A 22096-nucleotide genomic window follows, 5' to 3' on the forward strand; every position below is an offset into this window, starting at 1 on the left:
CCAGGCTTACACTAGTCTCCCGGAACAGCAGACAGGACTTCTCCATCCCGTTCCCAACCACAGACAGCTCCACGGAAATGCTCCCTCCCAGGTCCTAGAAGGAACTGGTTCCTGGGCGTGGAGAAACTGAGACTGAAGAAGAGGACTGACTGGCCAAGGCCTCTCAGCACTCACTCACCATGCCGGGCTGTGCTCTAGGCTCATCGGATCTGCAGCCTGAGGCCCCAGCCTTCGGGTCCCCAGAGCCAGGTGGCATACTGCCAGCAGCCTAGCCTGTGTGCTGGCTTTTCTAGGGAGTCACTCTGACCTGGGTACACAGAAGTCACACCCTTCTTCCCCTCCTGAGCCTGGGTGGGTCTGAGCTGAAGGCATCTGATAACCTCCCGGGGCATGTGTGGGGCCCTGAGCGCTGCAATGGAGTCCTGGTCCTGCTGAGCGGGAGGCCCCATGACGGGAAAACCGAGGCCCGGATGTGCGCAGACATACAGCACCAGAGGGCAAGGAGGGCTCCAAGTGGCCTCCAGGGTCCGGTCTGTCTGCTTAGCCCTGCACCTCAGCAGGAAAAGGACTGACCACCATCCCAAGTGTCATAGACTGTGTGGTTTCTCCCTAAGAGGGACGTAAGAACTGGGGCCAGGCCCATAGGAATGCAGGCAGTGGTCTGGGAGAAAGGTGCTTTGGAAGCTCCTGAATAGGTTCCCCAGTGTCCAGCCAGGGGACTATTAGATAAGAGGACGGGGGAATTTCAGTGTCCAGAACTCTCTAGGTCATCCTGTAAGTCACTAAGAACGAACAGATTCTAGACCAGAGATGAACAGCTTTGGTCGGGAAGCACGTGACTTATCACGGATGTGCCGGAGGCCTCAGCTACTCATCTGTCACGCATACATACTGCCTGAAAAGCCGCGGAGGTGGGAGGGACCCTGGCTGTCACTCAGAACCAGAGGGCCCAGCTCAGCAAGTCTTTTATTTATTTTAACAGTCATAAAAACAAGTGAGATGTAAAAACCCTTTCCTCGGGAGCCCGGGAAGGGAAGGCACTGTCGGAGCTCACCTGGCCAGGGAGGCAAGCCAAGGTGGAGGCCAGAGCCCAGCCCAGGGCAGCAGGATCCAGCCAGGCGAGAGGGGGATGCCCTCAGGCAGGGACTGTGCAAATACTGAGGTCATGAGGAAACGGCTGGGTTCGGGGTCCGAGCCCCAAGCACCAAGGTGTCGTCTGGGGGGAGATATCTGGAGCCAGCACCTGTCCACCGTGCCTAGGGGTGCACACATGGCCACGAGTGCCAGCTCCATGCACCTTACATATAGACAGCAGAACCAGGTCCCTTGGCAGGATCAGGGGCTCATTCTGCAGCTTCTGGAAAGAGCTCAGAAAAGTCTCTGAGAGCCCAGCTTGATAAGGGAATGCTGGGAGCCTGGTGTTCCCTAGGGACCTTTGGAAGTCAGGCCTTCTTGCCTTCGCTGGAGTACATCAATGACACTGCTGATCTCATCTTCAGGAACCTGGGGTAAGGGCACAGCATGAAATGCCAGGGATGACCAACTCCCTCAATCAGCTGGGATTTCTTCCTGTCCCCAACCTCCAGCCCAGCCCAGCCCAGGCACTCACCAGGGCATGGTCAAAGTTGAAGGTACTGATGTAATAAGCAGAGATGTCAGCCGCCGCCAGGGGACCCGCGATCTGGGCCACAATCCCACATTCATCTGAGGGGTGGAGACACAGCTGGCTCAGCACAGATGCTGTGGATACCCATAGGCTCGCCCTGACCCCCAATACGGGGGATGAGTGGTCCTCACCGAAACCCAGGGGCTGTCCCCCGATGCGTACCATCCTCCACAGCTCTCCAGAGGAACTGGTCAGCAAGAGGTCACTGGGGAACCTGGAGAGGCAGGTGGGTGATGGGAAGGGTACCCATGCATCCCTATCTGCCCTGATCCCCGGGGCATGTCCTCCTGCCCACCACAGAGCCTGGCACCCTACCTCCCCCTTTCCTGAGGCTGGCTGAGGGGCTAGGGCCTTCTTGGGGTCAGGGACGGGGTTACATACTTTTTCTGGGTCTCTGCGTCCATAACAATGGAGATGTAACCCTCAATGAGGGAGAAAGCGAAGAATGGGATGGAGCTTGACTCCGGGCCACCTGAGGCTGCCTCCTTGGGGACACTGGAAAGGGATGACAGGGTCAAGGGCTCTACCAGGCCCATGGCCCTCTCCATTTCCTGACTACCAGAACACAGAGGAGGAGCCAGAATGGATGGTTCTGGAAAGGCCCTTGTAAGAGAATCCTGATTTCCTGAGGGATGAGCCCTAACTGCCAAAGTCCCAGGGCCTTGGGCAGAGTGGTTCTGTCAACACCTCTGGCTGAGGGCTGACGGGCTGTCAGGAACCCTAAGACACTGAGCAGGATACAGAGTGACAGAAGGGATGGATGAGACAAAGGTCAGCGTGCCCAGAGCACTAGAGTGAGGCCAGAGATGGAGAGCATGCATGGCCCACCTGTGTGAGTAGAAGAGGACATCAATGAGGGTGGTGGCAATAGCTGGCAATGTCTCAGGGTCCAGCGTGAGGACACAAAATCGGTTCTGCGGGCTCTGAATGGGATGCACCGTGGGACTGGGCCCTGCTCAGGATACATGGGCCACAAGGTGAAAAAGCAATCCTGGGCTGGGGCGACCCCTGGTGGTTGGGCAGGGAAGGGCCTGGGTGTACCTATCCCACCTCACATTGAGAAAAGGTGTTTGCTGGTCCGAGGGAAATACCCAACCCATGCATCCCATCCCTTTAAGGGACAAGCCCTCCTGTGGGAAAAGGTCCCACCTAAATCTGGGCGTTGGAGGGCAGACCTTACCGTGCTGGGCTCGGGGAAAGCCGTTACTGGAATCGTCCTTGGCAACAGGCACAGGCTCCCCGCCTACTTCACGGTAGATCTGGAACTCCTGGGCCAGCGTGTGGATCACGACAGATAGGTCCTGCTCCCGTACCTGGGTCAAGGCAAACGACACACATTATGCAGCCCCAGGCACCTGTGCTTACGCCTCTGCAGCAGCACCCGCCCAAACCCACCAGGATGAAGTCTGTCTGGTATGTGGACAGCATCAACACAGACACGTGGTGCTCAGCCAGCGGGGCAATGACAGACCGGGCAATCCTGGTAACGCCCGCGGCCTGCATCACCGCGCCACTGTGAGATGATACGTTCATCACCAGCCACGTGGCCTCGGCAACTTGCAGGAACTCGGATGGGGGTAGCTCTGTGGGCAGAGAGGTACGTGCCTGGTTAGTCTGAACCTTAGTGAGTTCGTTCTAGCAAAGCAGGTCAGGAGTTGTCTCCCATTCTGCCTCGAGGCCAGTGGTTTTTCATTGTTTGTGTGCTTTGAGACAGAGTCTTACAATGTAGACTAGGCTGGGCTTGAACTCAAACTGATCCTCTTGCCAAAGCCTCCTAAGTGCTGGGCTTCCAAGCCCTGTTTAGTCTCAGTTTCCTATCTGCAAATGGGATATTCCTCGAGACTTTTCTGAGGCTGAATGGGCTTCATCACACCACCAGAGGGCGCCGAGGGATCTACTGATGGGTAGGCGCTCACTTGTAGACTAGAGATTTTCCCTACAGAATGGGGAAACCAAGTCCTTTGGGAAGGAGGCTAGGCCAAGCTCCAGGTGGCTGGCTTGAGACTCGAGGCCTTAGAGGACAGGACAGGCAGGCAGAAATGGGAGCCAGAAGTCCGCTCCTGGTGCCAGTGCTGAACAGGGACGAGGGCCAGTGTGGCTGCTGTTCGCCCAAGCACAGCCAGGAGGCCCCAGGACCCTGCTCTGGGCTTGCTGCCTGCTCCTGCATTCCTTCCCCAACCCTCAGACTCCTAGCCTTCCCAGGCCAGGAAAGGAGAAGCTGGTTTTCACTGGAGAGATAATTCCAAGAAGAAATAATGACCAGGGGTTAAAACAGCGACAGAAACCCCCTTAATCTGGCCTAAAAACTGTGAGAACCCCCGCCTTTGCTGGCCTGGGACTCATATCCAGCCCTTTGTGGGCTTTAAGTTTAGAAAGCTCTCATTAAATACTGTTAAACTGCCATGACTACATCTTACATAAGAGAAAACAGTACTTAAGCGAAGAGTGGAGGATTCGAACCCAGACCCATGCCTTTGAGATCTAAGCTCTTGGGAAGCTAGATCGATTGCCTGCACCTTGTAAGAATACGGTTTAGAGGCGAGCAAGGGGCCAGTTCCCACCTTTAAAGCCCTCCTCATCCACCATGAGTGTGTAATCTTCCGGGGTCTCCGTCAGGCTGAAGAACTTGCACCTAGTGGGAAGGGAAGGGGTGGGAAGACTTTCAGGCTGGACAGGACAAGTGAACTTTGTTCCAGCAGCGCTACAGGACCCCCCGCGGGGCGCCTTCCCGACCCGCCCTCAGGCTTCAATTTCTTCCCTGGAGAAATGTGCTCTGGGTCCCACCTCTCCGATCTCCCGCTGTTTTCCAACTCCAGATCTCCCCTCCATTCCACACCCTAGAGGTGTCGGGCTTTGGGTTCCCCTAGACAACTCTTAAACTTGACACGAGGCGTTTGGGAAAGGGCTAACGCAGGGCTAGGAAGGCATGCTCCATTACACTGCCGCCTATCCCAGGCAGCTTGCACCTTGACAAGCCCGGGGAGGAGACCTCCCCAGGCCGGATAGGCGGCGTCCCAGCAAGGGTAGGCCCCGGCCGGATGGCAGCCAGAGCGGCCAGCGTCCCCACCCGGTCCCCGCTCCCTCGCGGCGACCCTAATCCTCCGCCCCTGACCTAGAGGGACAGAGGAGCCCCCACCCGTCTGACCTGCGCCCCTGAACCCGGGTGCGCACCGGCTGCGATGGGGCAGGAAGAGCAGCTTGATGAGTGGGTGGGTGTAGAGCCAGAGGCCCGAGCGGGCGAGGCTCAGTACCCGCACCCGGTGCTCTAGGATGTGAAGTTCCATCGCAGTTCGCGTGGCCACGGCCCCGCCGCCAGCTAGACCCAGGCAGGAGGCGGGGCGGCGCCCGGTTTAAAGAAGCGGCGGCGAGGGGCTCCACACCGCCCCGCTACGCCGCGGGCCCGCCCAGCCAGCGACCCACTCTTCGGCGGCCACGCCCCTCAGCCGCTATGAGGTGGCCACGCCTCCTCCCGAGCCCTGCCTTCCCGGCCCTGCGGGCTGCCCTCGGCCTGCGGTCCATTCCTCTAGCCCCTGTCTGGGGATCACAGCCTGCTTCCACCCCTCCGGGGCGTCCAGGTCACGCCCCGGCTACGCCCTTTCCGCTGGCCGCCTGCGGTGTTGGGTTTGGGAACGTGCCGGAAGCTCGGGGTCCTGTCTATCCTCCAGGCCTGCACGTGGGCTTTATGGTTTGAGGCCCTCGAGACTCGGGAGGGCTTCAGGACTTGCCGGAGTTCGGCTAGGGCCGGAATGCTGTCCACAGATCTCTGGAGCGGATGGTGACTCGCGAGCGGTACAGCTGTCCTTCCTTTTATTGCTGGAGGCAGGGATTGCAGAGCTGACCAGGCTGATGGGGACTAAAGATTACTAAGCGAGGGCTGTCCTGGGTTGGTATTGATAATACTTCATCCCCTACCTTGCCATCGTTTTGACCAGCTGAAACCTGGCCTGCATGGCCCAGTTTTTTAATCACTCGACTTCCAGAGTAGAATGCACCCCTCTAAGGAGAGGCACAGAAAAAGCCCTATCACCCATCTGAGGAACATACTGTGGGCACGGAAGCTTGAGGTTATTCCAGGGAAACCACCTGGAAGTACCTGAACTGGGAACGCCCAGAGCTCAGACATTGAGAGGACAGGCCCTTGTATTTGAGGCTCCCTGGGTATTCAGGCCAGAGACTTGAGCCTTGTAAGTCTCCTTAAAGCTTGTCACCATTAGCTGAATTCAACTGGTCTGAGCACATCTAGATTTGCTTCAGATCCAAAAAGGCCCCAAGCACTGGCAGACACCCCAGGTATGATCAAGCATCTGAAGGTTTAAGAAGACCCCAAGGCTTAGCAGGAATGAACAAGCACAGGTTGGTTCCATGGCAGGACACAGCATGCTCCGAGGGGCCCTTATTTGGCCCAGGCACTCAAGCCTCAGCTTGGAGGCTTTGAACAGGGTAGGTTAAAGTTGGCCTCAGGAGTGATCAGGACCTAGCAGGCCCATGCAGGACCTCATGCCCTGGACCCTGTACACAGGCAGACGGAAGCTGGGCTCAGCCCTGTTCCTGGCTTTTCTAACTCCAGATGATTCTCATGGAACACTGTGCAGCCACCACATCCTGGCTTGTCCTCTGGAGAACTGGAGGGAGGCGGGGAGTGCTTCCCAAAGGCTGAGTCCATCTCACCATGGCAGGTGTGGAGAGTGGGAAACCACAGGGGTGAGAGGCAGGAGGCAGAGAGTGAGTGAGCTGTCCAGAGCCTCTGGTGACCATTCACTTTGCTAGGCTCGGTATCCCCCGCTGTGCCAGGACGACATGTTCTAGGCCCAGGCTGTGTCTGAAAGCTCTCAGTGAGCATCTGTTTCTCCCTCCCTGTTCCCTCTTATGGTCTGGCCCAGCTTGGTCTCAGGCCAGGAACAGCCACTATTGTTTGACTAGAAAAGCTGCTTCCTCAGCAGAAGGGGGGCCCTCTCTCAGGGACACCCTGTTCTTGCTATTACCAGTTATCAGGTGGTCACTGAGCAGCACCTGCCTGCCCCTCCATGGCAGTCTGCTCACTTGGGTGAGGGGCCTGGGGTGCAAATGTGGCTCTTGGAGGGAGAGGGCATAGAACTCCTTTTCTGTCAGGCACAGCCCAGCCTAACAAGCAGACCGTGTCAGCAAATGGAAAGAAAGTAGCATTGTATCGAGGAGACCAACTTCTCCCCTTACCTGTCTGCCTCTGGTGGAAGCCTGTGCCAGACATCTACAGTGCCCACCCTGGTGGCAGCCCGATACAGAGGGAAGTGCTTAGAAATTAACTGGGATCTGAAGTGGCATGGAGGCCTGGCCCTGGAGGAGGAAGAGCTCTAAGCTACCTGTTCAGGGATTCACTCCCAACCCCCCAATAAAAAGTCAGGTACCAGGCCAGGCACACCTCTTTAATCCCAGCACTCAGGCGGATCTCTGTTGAATTCAAGGTCCTCCTGGTCTACAGAGTGAGTTCCAAGACAGGGCTACACAGAGAGACCCTATCTCGAAAAGGCAAAAAAGGGAAGCAGGGACTTGGGGGATTATTTCCTGCTCTGCGCAGTGGTGGGCTTCAGCTCTGGAGCAACTCATCTAAGTCAGAAGATAGACATGGCATCAGAGGTGGGTTCAGAGAGAATAGAGCCTAGAACAGCAGCTGGCTCTGGATTGGTGCCTCCTGTATCGAAGGTATGTTTCAGGGGGTTCCTGCTGGGTTAGGGGCCCAGGATGAGGGTGATACCCTTCTGGATCCCTAGCTGCACACCAGCTCTCTATACAAGCCTGTTTATTTCCGTACAAAACCATGTTTCTATTTTACACAAAGAGTACCCCACCGCTTCCCCGCATGTCAGCACCCTAGCCCTGGGAAACACCCCAGAAGGATGGGCTGAGTGAGACCCAACTCCTTCGGCCATAGCTTCTGCCTGTGCTGGCTGGGCCAGCTTGACTCAAGAGAAAATAAATAGGAGGCTCAGGCAGAATCTGTACTGGGCCAGCCAGATTCTACCCCAGCCCAGTGGCCAAGCAGATGAGCCTTCAGGTACACAGGACCTGGAGTGTTGTCAGTCTTTGAACCGTGTAAGATGTGTGGAGACCCCACCTGGAGGCCTGAACTCCCGGGGTTACAAGTAGGTGTCCTCACTCTCCTGGGAGGTCAGGCTCTCCTGCGAACGGTGGTAGACTAAGTCCTGGGGAGCAGAGTCCTGCGGGACTGGGTCCTGGGAGACTGAGTTCTTTGGGGGCACATCCTGAGGAGGACAGGCATCTCCTGAAGCAGTCACCACTGTGCCTGGAGTGGGGCCTGGGGACTTTTCCATCTGCCCACTGGCCTTTGTCCTCCTCTGCTCCTTCTGAACCTGCTTGGATGGCTTAGCTTTGGAGCTGAGGAGGGTTGTATCTGGGGGTAGGCGGATGGACGGTGAAGGTTGCAGGGCAGGTCGGGGACCAGGCTCTGCATCCAGGATGGCCTTGGCACCATGCATCCTAGGCGGAGAGCGACACTCCAGCTCACCACGGGTCTCTTGCCAGCGCCGCAGCTGGATGAGGTGCTCCCGCTCAATCTGGCGCTCTGTCACAGGCAACTCTATCACCTTTGGACAATGAGGGGTATGTGAGCACAGTAAGAATGCCCTTTCCCTTCTGCCTCCAATCCTAGGCTCTCCTGCCCACCAGCAACCCCTAACTGTGTCTGCTAAAAGCTGAACCCAGGAAGGATATGGTTGTGGTTTGAGTGTCAAACATGAGTGAGACCCACTGTCTCAGAAGAAAAGGCTACCTACAGTTCACAGGCCCACTCACCTTCCTTCTTGGACAGAAGGGGCCAGACTGAAATGAGGAACCCCACTCTCAGCCAGTATTGCCCCCTACTGACCAGGGCAACCTGGCTGTCCAGGCTTCAATTCCAGTTCCACTGATTTTCAGCTGGTTACTAAGGGGAGTCACTGAAATTTTGCCTGTATGAGGCTCTGTTTCCTCAAACGTACAATGGGGACAATGCTGGAAGTGGGATACAAAATGGCCTTGTATGTCTGCCCCTGCAACATGCACTAGCATCAGCCTGGCCCTGCCCCCCCCCCAAGCTGGTCATGCCTGTGTCTCTTAATTTGTAGCCCCCGAAAAACAAATGTACAAAAGGAAAATGAGAGGGCTGTAGATCACAGCTCTTCTCTACTCCCAAAGTGGATTAGCTAAGGAAAGTACTGCAAAGCTAGGCCTCAGTGCTCCACTCGCCTAGCAAGAGGATGAGGTCCATCCACCCTGACCCGGGCTGACCAACCCTGGGAGCAGGGGCATATAAGGTCTCCTCCAAAGCCATTGCCAGCTCCCCTTCCCTCCGATAGCAAGTGGGAGGTGTGGGCCGCACCTCTTGGACCAAGAAGGCTTCCTGCATGATCTTGGGGCTGAGGCTCCGCAGCTGCTCGATGGTTTCATACTGGCCCTGGCAGGCTTTGAGCTTCTCAGGGGAGCCTAGTGCGTGCTTCAGCAGTACCAGCCCCACACGGAAGATGATCTTGACTCCTGTATGGGGCAGGTGGTGAGACCAAGGGAGGCTTGTGGGCTTCTTTTGCACCCCCCACAATCCAGCATAGCCTGGTACCTTCACAAAAGAACATGTCCCAGACTCGCAGCACGGAGCTCCAAGGCAGGGTACGTGCAAAGGCACACATGAACCACTCTGTCATGTACAGCAGGGGGTCGATCTTCTGCCGGCTAAGGTGCTTGTGAGCCACAGGAGACACCTTCTGTAGTAGTGAGAAGAGGATCTCGCCATCCAGCTGGATTGCCTCCTGAAGAAACATCGGGGCCACAGAGCCATGAGTACAGCCCAGAGGGGCTCCTAAGGCTGGGTCAACATTAATTCATCAGTTGTAGAGCTCATAGCACTGGCAGACAGGTGAACAAACCTACAGAATGGGGGAGGGAACAATGGGGCTGAGTATCCCAAACAAGGAAGGAACAGGAACTCCAGCCTGTCAAGGCCAGGAAAGGGCCATGCATGGGTTGAAGGCTGAGGGAAAAGCATTCTGGAAGAACAGAATGGAGCTTCAAGCAGAAGCTCCTCCCACCCCCACCTTCAAGAAGGGTTCTCTGTAACCATGGCTATCCTGGAACTCACTATACAGGCTAGGCTGGCCTTGAACTCAAAGAGATTTGCCTGTCTCTGCCTTCCAAGCACTGGGATTAAAGGCACCACCATTGCCTGGCTCAAGCATGAGCTCTTAAGCCTATGTCAAGGTCAAGGAGGGAGGGACCAGGAGCCCTGAGGAATTTTGATACTGCCAAGTGAGACCCACTGCCTCAGAGAACATCAGATGGTCAGAGGCACAGATGGAAATATTGTAACTGATGAATCTGGTGCGTGAGTGGCCTCTATCAGGTCTTGGGACTTTAGCCTAGAGTGGCTCTGAGAGAAGTGAGAAGACCTTGGAGTGGCCACAGAAGACATCCAGCCTAGAGTGTCCCAGGCCAGCGGGTACTCACCAATTTCTCACTATAGTAGCCAGGCAGGTACTTCTCGCAGACTTGTACCAGACACCAGAAGGCTTGCTGTGGGTGAGAGAGGTGTGAGCCCTTGTGGCTGGGGTCAGGTCCCCTGGCCGCCCACCCCAGTCCTGGGTACCTCAGCGGGCATGTGCATGAGCAGCACAGCAGCAATGGGAGCCTGGGCCTGGCAGTAGCCCTCCTCGGGGCGGTACAGCGTGTAGGCCTTCAGCACACGGAACAGGTCCTGCTGGCTATGGAGAGGACAAGCAGGAGAGGATGGCAGGTATGACTGCTGCCTACCACTTCACCTGGACCTCACTGGACCAGACCTGCCTTGGAACCTGCCCTTCCCTGGAAAGGATGGTGCTTGTGGTCACCAGTGGGCCAGTCTCCCCCTGTGAGACCCATGGACAGGGCCCAAAGAGAAAGCAGGGATTGGGCCAGGGCTGGAGAGCAGATAGATACAGACTGATGGGGGCTAGAGAGGGACCCCTTGCTAGGCAGCTCTGTCCCCTTGCCCAGTACATCTCCTCCTGCTTACTACTGTTTTGGTCCTCCAACCTCTCTCCCTACATCAAAAAGGCCTAACCAGGAAAGTCTAACAGTCTAGAGAGAAATGATGCAAGCAGCCCAAAGAGTCCCAAGTGGGTCAAGCACACCACAGAAAGTAAAGGCTAACAGCAGGGTTTGGGGCACATGCCCCCAAGGGCACTGTACCTTCCCTGACAGCCTAAGAGACAGCCTAGAGCCACCTCCCAGCCCACATGCTTAGCCTGCTTACCCATGGCCTCCTCGGGACACAAACATCTCATGGAAAGGGAACTGCCGGTGCAGGTCACGTTCAATCACATCTAGCCATTTGGGGTCCCCAGGAGACGTGTCCAGCTCCTGGAAGCAAGGACATAATGTCAAGAAGCAGTGGGGGACACTCCTGGTAGGAGATAATTGTTTGGGGTATCAGATGAGGCACCAGAGGACCCAATCTCTGAACCAGGCCTTCCTGAAGACAGATAAGAAAACCCAGAGGCAAGAATGGCAGAACCCTGGGAAGCCTGAGAGGGATCCTAGCTCTCAGAAGACTTGTTTGTTTTGTTTCGTTTTTGTTTTTTGAGACAGGGTTTCTCTGTGTAGCCCTGGGTGTCCTAGAACCCGCTCTATAGGCCAAGCTGGTATTGAACTCAGAGATCCACCTGTCTCTGCCTCCCGAGTGCTGGGATCAAAGGCATGCGCCACCACCGCCGGGCTCTTAGAAGATTTTTTTTTTTTTTTTTTTTTTGGTTTTTTCGAGACAGGGTTTCTCTGTGTAGCTTTGCGCCTTTCCTGGGACTCACTTGGTAGTCCAGGCTGGCCTTGAACTCACAGAGATCCGCCTGGCTCTGCCTCCCGAGTGCTGGGATTAAAGGTGTGTGCCACCACCGGCACTTAGAAGATTCTTATGAGCAAGTATCTATCCTGGCTGTGGCTGGAATCAGAGTCAGGACTCTGTTTATCTCTGTTTATCTAGGGATAATGTCGTGTCCTTCAGATAGAAGGCTTCTTCTTGACAATGGCTACAGGTGTTACGACTGCTCAGAGCCAAATGCAGAGCTGAGTGGGAAACACACATAGGACTCATTGGCCCCTTCCCTACCCCAAAACAGAATCTTGTCATAACACCCTGTTCACAGATGAGAGAACTGAAGGGTCAAAAGAAAGTTGCACAAGGCCTAGAGTATGAAAATGATAGAGCTGGGGCAGGAAAGCAGGTGTGAGTCAGAGCCACCAAACCCAGATTCTCTGCTGCCTGCATCCCATGTTACAAGTATCACCTGTTCAGGACTTCATTACAGGTCTACCACCCTATCCATTAGGCTAAAAGTGCTTGTTTGGTACTGAGGTTTCAACAGTTTTACTTCTTCTTCTTTTTTTTTTTTTTTTTTTTTTTTTTTTTTGGTTTTTCGAGACAGGGTTTCTCTGTGTAGCTTTGCGCCTTTCCTGGAACTCACTTGGTAGCCCAGGCTGGCCTCGAACTCATAGAGATCCACCTGCCTCTGCCTCCCGAGTGCTGGGATTAAAGGTGTGTGCCACCACCGTCCAGCAACAGTTTTACTTCTTCTTCAAACCCTGAGTGTGTTTACTTTTGAAAAGTCACCAAGCTCTAACAATAAAAAAGTTGCACCGTCATTTGATCTGATTGTTGACATCATGCACATGTTTTCTCAGGCTCACTGAGCTCTATGCTCAAGTCTGTCCATCTTATTCTATGTAAACCCATATATCAATTTTCAGAAGAGAAAGAATAAATACAAAGGAACTCCAGAAGGCTGGGCAGGGAGACCAAACAAGCACTACACCTGGGAAAGTCCTATGAAGCGAGGCCTTGGCAAACATACCAGATGAGTGCAGGCTGGGCTTTGGCCCTGGCTCACAGTGACTTCACACAGGCCCCTTTTCTCTCCTAGCCTGAGGTAGTGGTGTTTAGAATACTAAAGAACTAGTGTGTTCTCTGACACACTTCTCTCTGGCCAGACCTGTTCTCTGTGAAGAGTGGTCAGGGACAGAGCAGGGCAGCCTGGAGTCTTCACTGTTGGCCTGGAGAAGACTCGAGCTGTTTGTTGGCAGCACTTGGCCCCGAGAGACAGAGAGCCTGGAGGGGTGGCCCAGTCAGTGAAGCACATCTCCTGGAGGCTGGTGTTCATCTCAGGCTCTACCCTTAGCAGGCCTCAGTGGAATGGGCTTCTTTACAGTTCTGCCACCCTATTCCAGCCTTTCTGTCAGCAGTTACTCAGGTTTGCTTTGATGGTTGATTCAGTGCATTCCTTCACAGCCCTTGGCCATCAGGAAGTGACCCTCAGACCACATCCCCTCCTGATACCTTTAACATGTGCCGTAGTCTTGAGGGGCTTGCATGGTAGGACCACACGAGCCTTCACATTTCTTGACCCCATCCTCTACTCTGTTTCCTGTCTCTAGTGTGTCAGAAACTGGACTAGAAACCAGTGAGGAGAGACTCATGGAGTGTTAAAGGTTGCAGGGCAGAGGAAGGGGCTGGGATTTTTCAGTGGAAGGAGTGGGTGTCACCCCCTGGAGTCCCAAGTTCACTCAATTCTTCTGGTGGTTCCTGAGAACCCCAAAAGTCAGCTTCTCAGATGTAGGATCTGGTACCTCAGCAGCCCAAGGTACATAATCCCATGTGGACTGCTAAGGAAGGAAAAGGGTAGCTGCAGGGTCTTCAGGGAGAAAGGATGCTAAATACCACAGGCCAGTGCAGCTGCCAGCAGACAGATGTGCTGTAATCATTGGGCCTGCAGCCTCTGTGAACCTAAGTGGGGCTGGAGGTGCTTCAGGAAATGAAGTCAGAGAACAAAACAACAACAAAAAAGCAGGAAGATTCTGCCAAGGAAGAGGCAAGAAAGAGCAAGTGCTGGAGAAATGGAGCCATCAGATCCTGTACTGTGGGCAAAAGGCCCCCAAGCACAGGAATAGATAAGAGCACTGACACCACAGGTCAGGCCTGTGCTTCCCTGGGGCTCAGGCACTCAGAGCAGAAAGAACACCCCACCCTTGTCTACTTCCTCAAGGTCATCCATAGGTAAGTCCTTCCAGGTGTGCTTGAAAACACTGGGGCCCCCGGGACTGCTGTGATGACCCACCACCCATCTTTAGGGTTCCAAGAAGTCCTTTCTTGGCAAATCTGCCTCCTTATATAAGTAACCTACCAGCCATCTCAGACGTGGCCAGTTCCTCTCTGGACACTATTCTAGACACACAAATACAAAGTTCTGTGCTTCTGCTAGACAGTGGTGCATGCCTTTAATCCCAGCACTTAGAAGGCAAAGGCAAACAGATCTCTTGAGTTCACGGCCAGCCTGGTCTACAGAGTGAGGACAGTCAGGACTACACAGAGAAACCTTGTCCTGAAAAACAAACAAACAAAAAACAACTAAAACAAAACAAAACCCAAAGATCTGTGTTTCGCTGCACTGTGGACACGCTCCTTCTGGACAATGCACCCAGGAGGCTAGCTACTCACAGCCTTCGCTCTCATGTCTGGGCCCTATGGATTCTGGGTGGAGCACCTGTCCCAGAACCGCCAACTCTGACCAGAATGGAGCCCACTGGAATATAGGAGACAGAGCTACTAGAAGGAAGAATTAAGTTGCTCTTGTGGGACCTGGTCTGGGTGCTGTGTGGGAATATACATCCAATCACCCTGATTCACAGCTGCCTCTAGCCAAGTGCTGCCACCCCACCAGGCTCTCTGTCTCTCAGGGCCAAGTGCTGCCAACAAACAGCTCGAGTCTTCTCCAGGCCAACAGTGAAGACTCCAGGCTGTCCTGCTCTGTCCCTGACCACTCTTCACAGAGAACAGGTTTGGCTAGAGAGAAGTTATTTACTGAAGTATGAAGGATATCAACAAAGAGTTGGTGGCTGACAGCTCTGTCTCACTGCCTATCATAGTTCCAATGGCCTGGGGAAAGCCCTGATGCCTCGGCAAAGTCTGGAGGTAAGCTGGGTCGACCCCAGGGTAGCCAACTTCTACCATGGTATTCTCTGGGGGAACAGGCTTTGTAGTTCAGTTCAACGAATAGAAGAGTATTATGCCATGTCAGCCCTGGGGAGGTAGGTGGGAGCAGGACAGTCCGGCATGACTACAGAGGCACCATCTCTGACTACCAATTGACTGGCTTCTGACCCCCAAGTAGCCCTGAAGACTACCTAGTGGACCATGTCTAGTGAGGCTCAGAGACAGGAAACAGAGTAGAGGATGGGGTCAAGAAATGTGAAGGCTCTTGTGGTCCTACCATGCAAGCCCCTCAAGACTACGGCACATGTTAAAGGTATCAGGAGGGGATGTGGTCTGAGGGTCACTTCCTGATGGCCAAGGGCTGTGAAGGAATGCACTGAGCTCAACCGTCAAAGCAAACCTGAGTAACTGCTGACAGAAAGGCTGGAATAGGGTGGCAGAACTGTAATGAAGCCCATTCCACTGAGGCCTGCTAAGAGTAGAGCCTTAGATGAACACCAGCCTCCAGGAGATGTGGTTCACTGACTGGGCCAATCTGGGTCTTGAACAGTGAGGCTTGTGAGTCGAGGTCCTGCCAATTGTCATTTACTCAAGTCTAGGACAGCACATGGGGGATTCACAGCCAGGGGACATACCCAATCCAGAGACATAACAGGGAGGTGAAGGAAAGAAAACTCACATCGAATTTTCCAGGGTTCTGCTGAAGTTTCACCTTGCCTCCTGACAGGTACTGCCAAGCTCGTCCCCGAAGAGAAGGTGGGATGCCCTTCTGGCACCGAAGACGAATCTGAAAGTCAAAAGGACAGCTATGCCCCTGCATCCACCCTGGCAGCTCCTCCGCCAAGGATTGGTGGGCCTTCTGTGAGCATACACACACGAGCAGAAAGGGAAGAACTGAGGGCTTTCCCACCTGCAATGGAGAGCCCATAGTGGGGGTGGGGACTGCAATCAGACATGCTGCTCCCAGGTAATGGCAAAGTGTACATTCTCTAATGACAACACAGGCACTCCTGAGGTTAGCCACAGAATTCTGGACCCCAGGACTATAGCCAACTATTAGGAACCATGGGAGATTGGTTCTGGGATCCCCTGTAGACACCAAACTCACTTAAATCCCTCTTACAAAGAAGTCAGGCATGATGGGACATGCTGTCAGATCTTAAAGAAATCTGGACAAATGGCTAACTGTGGTGCCTATTAGCCTATCAAAGCAAATGCAAGGCTCCAGGTTCACTCAGAACCTGTGGCTCCTCTCCGCTCTTCACACCACGCCCCCACCTTAAACTTCTCCAGTCCAAGGACTTCTCTTCCCTTCCCACAGCTTCTCTTTCCTGTATAACCCTGCCATTTCTGTCCTCTGCTCTTGGTTCCTGGTCTTCTCTCTTGTCCCCATCTCCCCCGACCCCCCCCACACACCCCCATATTGTCTGGTTCAGTCTGCTGGCCAAGCTCAGTCCACCACTTTCTCGCCCTGCTCTGGACTCTTCCAGATGCCTCTGGCTGTTCTCTCCCGTGTCTACAGTAACTACTTCCTTAACCACACCTTGGAGCAGCATCATGTCCTCATTGTCATTCACACACCTTGAGTCTCAGAGGGAGGCTCAGGGAGGCTAGCCAGGAACTTGCTGTGTAGACCAGGCTGGCCTTGAACTCACAGATATCCACAGAGTAATGGCATGTGCTACCATGGCCAGCGAACTATAATGTCTTTTAAGAAGACACAAAACTGTTTAGGGGAACAAAGGATATTAAAGGGAAGGAGAGAGGAAAGGGACACAGGTAGGAATATGCTCTGTGTACAATATATACTTTTATGAAAATTTGAAAACAAATAAAGAACAGAACATTTTTCCTCAGAATAGGGAAAACTCTTATTATCACAGAATCAGAAACCCTACCGCCTCTACACTGTGCCACACAGGCTAGAGAGACCCAGCCCTGAGTACTTCCCACCCCACTAGTCCCTCAGAAACCGAGGGGTGAAAGGAAGTAGGTTCCTCCAGGGCATGATCCCCAAAAGAAGTTGTCAGGGCAGTTGCCTGACCTGTCAGGTGGGTGAGTGCAAAGGCAGAGGGCCTGAGTTTGTGGGGTGGTGGCAGAGAGGATGCGGCTGGGAGACAGTGACCCTCCTTCACCCCTGCACTAAGCAGCCTGGCCTGAGATCAAGGGGGCAAGTAGTTGTGGCATGAGAACAACTGCTGTGGGTTTGAATCCCACCCTGACCTTGGCTGTGCCACTTCTCACCTGCTTTAAGAGCTGAATGACGGGACACCTCGTGCAGGCTTGAGGCAGGGGAAGGGCTTGGCCTTTCCTCTACTGGATGTGCCTCCCCATGGGAGGCCTTGCCTTCTTGTGGGTTGGGTTGGGGGGAGGCTGGGGGCGGGAAGAGGGGGATCTTTGATTGGTGTGTAAAATGAATGAAAAAATTTTCTTAAGAAAAAAAAAAGATCTGAAGATGTTACATATGACTGTGTAAGGTTGAAGAACTTACATTAGAGGGGGAAACGTGCTTAGTGCGGGGCTTTCTCTCCACCATCATCCCAGAAAGACACTTGGCACAGAAAGTATCAGCTTTCAGCTGCCGCCTAACTTCTCCTCACCTGGAAAGCCCCTCAGATAGTCTCATTTGAAGCCTCAGAAGAGGAGCACAAAGGACCTGGCCTTCCTGATGACCAGCATAAGCAAGAGGAAGTTTCCAGAGTTCAGAGCAAGTTAAGGACCAGGAAGGAGACAGACACCAGGCTGTAGAATGCAGTCGGTAAGGAAGAGTAGCTTCTGACAGCTTGAAAACTGGGAGAGAAGGGAGCGGAAGAGAACTGCACCAGACACTGGGGACAATTTCCTGTTGCTGTGGGACAGGGGTCACCGTAAGGAAGCCACTTTAGGCAGGCTTTGGCAGTGGGACATAGGACAGTGCAGAGCCACAGGACCTTCAAGCTCCCACACTTGGGCAAGGTCAGCATGAGATAACCTTCTCTTAGCCCATCACACATGCCTGCTGCAGGACACCATGGCCAGGGCAGGGAATGGAGAGTCAGGAGCATCCTGACATCCAACCTTTCCCAGATCCCTACTCTTTAGCACAAAGGTGTTGGAGATGGTCATCACCCTGTCTTAGGGAGGACGGACAGAATGAGTTAGGATAACACATGAGGAAGCGCAGGCAGAATACTCAAAAGATTACCAGTTGCTATGGCAAACTTGAAGGGGGGTCACTGATGACAGCTAAGTGAAGCCACACCCTTGCCTGCTAAACTCTGGGAGGGCAGAGCCCTGACTCCCTGCAGACCCTCATTTCTGTCCCAAGCACAACTGGGAGGTGAAGGAAGGCATCCTCCTAGCAGGACTAAGGATGAGTCCAGGAGAAATGTTGGGTCTGAGCTCACTTCCCAAAACGGTTATTATATTTCCTGTGTCATGACTTCCTAAATGGAAGAATCCATGCTTCCAGAACCAGGCAGGGGTTACCTGGGCAGAACCCAGTGTGGCCACAGCTGAGGCCACAGTCTTGGTTTGGGCTTCTGTACAGTGGGATAAAGCATGTCTCTGAAGGTCTCTACTGGACAAAGGCAGCCCTTAGCCTCTACCCACAGTACGAGGGAAGCCAAAGGGAAAAGGAAGGGCTATGGAGTGCTCTAAAAAAGAGGTAGAGAGCTAGCTACAGTTCAGGTTTATACCTGCAGGAAAGAAAGGGAGGACCCCAAAGTTAGTCGGGGAACAAGCGAAGAGTAAGTGTCCTAAAAATACAGTTTGTCAGGTATGGTGTCCCATGCCTATATCCCAGCACTTAGGAGGCAGAAGAACTACAGTAAGTTAGAGACCAGCTGATTTACAGAGTAAAACACACACGGGCAGATACACACACACACACACATACACACAGGCACACACGTATGCACGCACACACATGCAAGCAGGTACTCACTCCGTTGGGGGAAAGAAAGGAAGGGTGAGAGAGGGAGAGAAGGAAGCGGGAGATTCTTTCCTTGTACATGCTAAGCACATATTCTATCACTGAATTCTACTCCCAACCCTACACAGCAAGAAAGAGTCCCAGGCTGGGTGAGCCCCCCACCCCCAGTGTGTAAAGCACTTCCTGTTACCACCTTATAAGGATCCTTGTAAAAGGCTGATCACTCCCACTAGACTCTGAGTCTGAAAAGAGGAAGACGACTTCTCCTAAATGACATAGCTCACGCATGAAGACAGGGTGTGAGACTGAGCCCACACTCACTCCAGACTTTCAGTCCTAGGCCAGCAGACCAGTGTGTCAGCTGATGACAGGGGCAGTGGGCTAACTCTGTAGAGTGGAAATTTGTGCATAGACTGTGGCCATGAGAGGCCAGGCAGTGATTCAACTCTGCAAAGGGCTGCCAAGGACATTCTCTCTCTCTCTCTCTCTCTCTCTCTCTCTCTCTCTCTCTCTCTCTCTCACACACACACACACACACACACACACACACACACACACACACACGCACACACGCACACACACACACACGCACACACGCACACTTCAGAAAGGTAGGTGAGTATGGTATTCCTATAGGTTGAGCAAGCCTCTACCTAAGGACAGTCTAACTAGACAGGGAATGGGTGTTCTCATTTTTATAAAACTACTTGTAAATTGTAGGGCTGCTTTTCTTTCTTTTCACCCTGGCCAGGAGACAAGAGGAAAATCATCAACTTGTCTAGGCAGTGAAGAAGGCCCTTACTATGGTGGTCAATAGGGCAGATGCTAAAGTTTGCTGCCTGGCTTCAAATCTTGACTTTTAGGTCACTGATAAAAGCAAGAGCGCCACTACTACTAACTCCATCGGGGTGTTAGTAGATTATTGCAGTCAAGACATGAACCCTAAAAATGCTCCCACAAGTTAGCTGCACTAATATTAGGAAGCTTTTCAAGAAGCCCTTCTTTGGGCAGGGCTAACGCAAAACTACCCATGAGGGCTGTTGGCTACAGAGTGGCTTTGAGGTTTAACTCCAGGACAAAGTTCTATGCATCTCTTCTCTGAAGTCATATGCTAAGTCCTTTGTCCCTGTCCCAAAGCTAGCTTCTGCTCCCCACCTGACCAATGGAGGACACCTAAGACAGCCTGGCAGTTGGAGAGGCCCCTATTTTGCTGCAGTGATGAAGTTCACCCCGCTTCCTCCTCCTCCTCCTTGGACTGCTAACTCCCAGCCCTAGGCCCAAGGGCAGGCCTCTTACCTTTTTGTGCTTCTTGGCCATCCATTTGTCCCAGTTGTTGAGCATGTCCAGCCACTTGGACTCCCTCTGCCTCAGCACCTCCAGGGGAACTTCCTCCAGCCTGTGGATCAGAGGGCAGGGTATCAGATGTGTCAAGACAAACAGAAACCCTGGCTTTGGCCAGCCCTGTAGCCCACCTCTACACTTCCTTCAGGTCTGCAGACTTATGATGCCCTACTGTAGATGAGCAGAACGCTGCCCCTGCCACAAAAGCCACAGGCCAGATACAACAGGTGCAAGTGCCTACTCTCCCAATGTGTCAAGGGGCCAGGGACACCTTGCCTCTCTGGGGCAAAGGCTGATTGTGTGCCTCTGTGCACTGAAGTCAAGCATTCCTGTCTAGGGCCTGCCTTGTAAATAAGCCTCTTCAGGGGCCAGCATGCTAGGAGTAAAGTTGGATGCAAAAACTAGTCAAGCAAGTACAGAAATAACATGCTCACCTCTTCATCACCTGAGCCAAATTAGTTACTCAGACTTTTCCCAATTACATCCTCGCTCTTTCCCACCTCTCAACCTCTACTCACGCCAATCCCTTGGCTGGAATGCTCCCCAAGTGGTCTCCACCTATAAAATCATACAGACACTTCAGAGTCCCTTCAAATGCCACCTTCTATATTTGCACACCTACTGACTGAGCAGTTGTGTCAGTCCTGGGCAGGCTGAGCAGATTCTTGTACCCAGACCCCTGTGGGGTTGACATTTGATAGGTGCCGAGGCTCAGCCCAGGCAGATCAGCACCAATGCAGGCAGAGGTGGGCTGGGGGAGGAATCCTTGTGTTAAGCAGAGAGCACAGCCATTGAGTACGCATCCTCAGGGAGCCAGCCCTGAAGATCCAGTTCACAGAACTATCAAAGGCAGAGAGAAGGAAACTACATTTTTAGTGCAGGCATTCTACATACTACTTCTGACCTACAGAATCATGGCAAAGCAGACAAACATATAACACAAATGAACATGTACAACTCTCTCTCACATACAATTTCCTTAAGTGCATTTTCAAGTATTGGGTTATTGAAATCTTACATTTCTTTGTTGTGTTTTTGTGAAGCTCCTCCCCGACTCCCCAAGTAAGAAAGCACTTGGTCTGGTAATATGTAGCTCGGTGATAGAGTAGATGTCTAGCATGTGCCAGGTACTATGTTCAATTCTCAGTACCACCAGAAAAAAAGTAAAAAAAGAAAAGTAGTATTTTATAAACTGGGCATAATCCCAGCCCTCTGGAAGTAGAGGCAGGAGTTTAAGGTCAGCCTGGGAAACATGACATCCTGCCCCAAACAAACAAACAAACAAACAAACAAAACCTTGGGGGCTGGAGAGATGGTTCAGCCGGCGGTTAAGAGCACTGGCTGCTTTTCCAGAGGACCCCAGTTCAATTCCCAGCAACCACAAGGCAGTTCACAACTGTCTGTAGTTCCAACACCCTCACACAGACATGTAGGCAGACAATACACCAATGCACATAAAATAAAAATAAATAAATCATTTTAAAAAATGAAGTACTTTACAGTATTAAGAAGGACTGATTACAGACGAGGAAACAGGCTCGAGAGGTTACCATACCCAGGGAGGGTATCCCACTCAGAGTCAGATAAAAAATCAGGAAGGAACCTGGGGCTCAATTCTGAGCCAGACCCTATACAGCCCAAAGCTGGCATTCAGTCCCATTTGACTTCCCTGAAAGGGGCACAGGGCAGGAGGCACTTGAGGCAGCTCTGGGTAGCTCTCCGGAACAGGACATGGTGGAGCTGGGCCTAGCCCAGTTTTGGAGTTTCTGATTCTCTCTGCCGGAAGGAAACATGTTGATGTGACTTTAACTGGTTGCAACAGCAGAGGGGAGGGGCCATGGCAGAGCTGAGGCTTCCAGGACACCAAAAGGCAAGTCCTCTTGGTTCAGTGCACTTTATCTGGGTAACTGAGCCTGAGCTCAGCCTTGGAATAGAACTTGCCTAGATAATAAACTGGGCCCCTCAACACACTGAGCCTTAAACTGCTCTCTCTCTCAATCTAGAGGCAGAACCAAGGCACAAAGATACTTTCTTTCTCTCTTGGATAAGAACAAAGCAGTGCTCAAGCCTTTGGGTCAAGTAATTAACAAGAGTATATACATGTTCAGGCAACCCCCAAATACCAAGAAGCAGAAACCAAAGGTCTCTACACCCCACGCCACAATGACGTGTATACCAATAACAGTATTCACTT

General features: G+C 53.1%; 2 protein-coding genes across 5 annotated transcripts in view; both read right to left on the reverse strand.

Annotated features, from left to right (window-relative positions):
* Positions 1-949: 949 nt before the first annotated feature.
* On the reverse strand, positions 950-5407 carry Castor1 (cytosolic arginine sensor for mTORC1 subunit 1). 2 transcript variants are annotated; one of them, XM_028870661.2, is made up of 9 exons: positions 4838-5407; positions 4228-4298; positions 3062-3249; positions 2847-2979; positions 2495-2618; positions 2048-2161; positions 1829-1880; positions 1610-1704; positions 950-1503 (listed from the first exon to the last, which is right to left on the reverse strand). In XM_028870661.2, exons 1-9 carry the CDS (start codon positions 4948-4950, stop codon positions 1443-1445), a joined length of 951 nt encoding a protein of 316 aa, XP_028726494.1. In that variant the 5' UTR covers positions 4951-5407; the 3' UTR covers positions 950-1442. The 2 variants fall into 2 exon arrangements, with proteins under 2 accessions (XP_028726494.1, XP_028726493.1); XM_028870660.2 differs by having other exon boundaries at positions 1798-1880; positions 4838-5102.
* A 2018-nt stretch (positions 5408-7425) lies between these two features.
* Positions 7426-22096, reverse strand: part of Tbc1d10a (TBC1 domain family member 10A) — a 33061-nt gene continuing 18390 nt past the window's right edge. The window contains exons 1-9 of one of the 3 annotated variants that reach the window (XM_037208125.1): positions 20921-21101; positions 19858-19957; positions 15328-15435; positions 10923-11029; positions 10278-10392; positions 10139-10204; positions 9255-9444; positions 9021-9175; positions 7426-8247 (exon numbers count right to left, since the gene is read on the reverse strand). In XM_037208125.1, coding sequence (XP_037064020.1) covers positions 7780-8247; positions 9021-9175; positions 9255-9444; positions 10139-10204; positions 10278-10392; positions 10923-11029; positions 15328-15435; positions 19858-19957; positions 20921-20922 — 1311 coding nt within the window. In that variant the 5' untranslated portion in view covers positions 20923-21101 and the 3' untranslated portion in view covers positions 7426-7779. The other 2 variants (XM_037208126.1, XM_028870658.2) reach the window with 2 other exon arrangements.

This window comes from Peromyscus leucopus, chromosome 7 (assembly GCF_004664715.2).
Source record: "Peromyscus leucopus breed LL Stock chromosome 7, UCI_PerLeu_2.1, whole genome shotgun sequence".
Taxonomy (NCBI): Eukaryota; Metazoa; Chordata; class Mammalia; order Rodentia; family Cricetidae; genus Peromyscus; species Peromyscus leucopus.

What these genes read in the sequence shown, in the direction of transcription:
- Castor1 (XM_028870660.2), bottom strand. Translation starts at nt 4,950, where the DNA reads ATGGAACTTCACATCCTAGAGCACCGGGTGCGGGTACTGAGCCTCGCC. An exon ending in ACCAGACAGACTTCATCCTG is followed by an intron (nt 2,980 to 3,061) that starts GTGGGTTTGGGC and finishes GCCTTGACCCAG; the next exon opens with GTACGGGAGCAGGACCTATC. An exon ending in TCAACTTTGACCATGCCCTG is followed by an intron (nt 1,504 to 1,609) that starts GTGAGTGCCTGG and finishes CCCTTACCCCAG; the next exon opens with GTTCCTGAAGATGAGATCAG.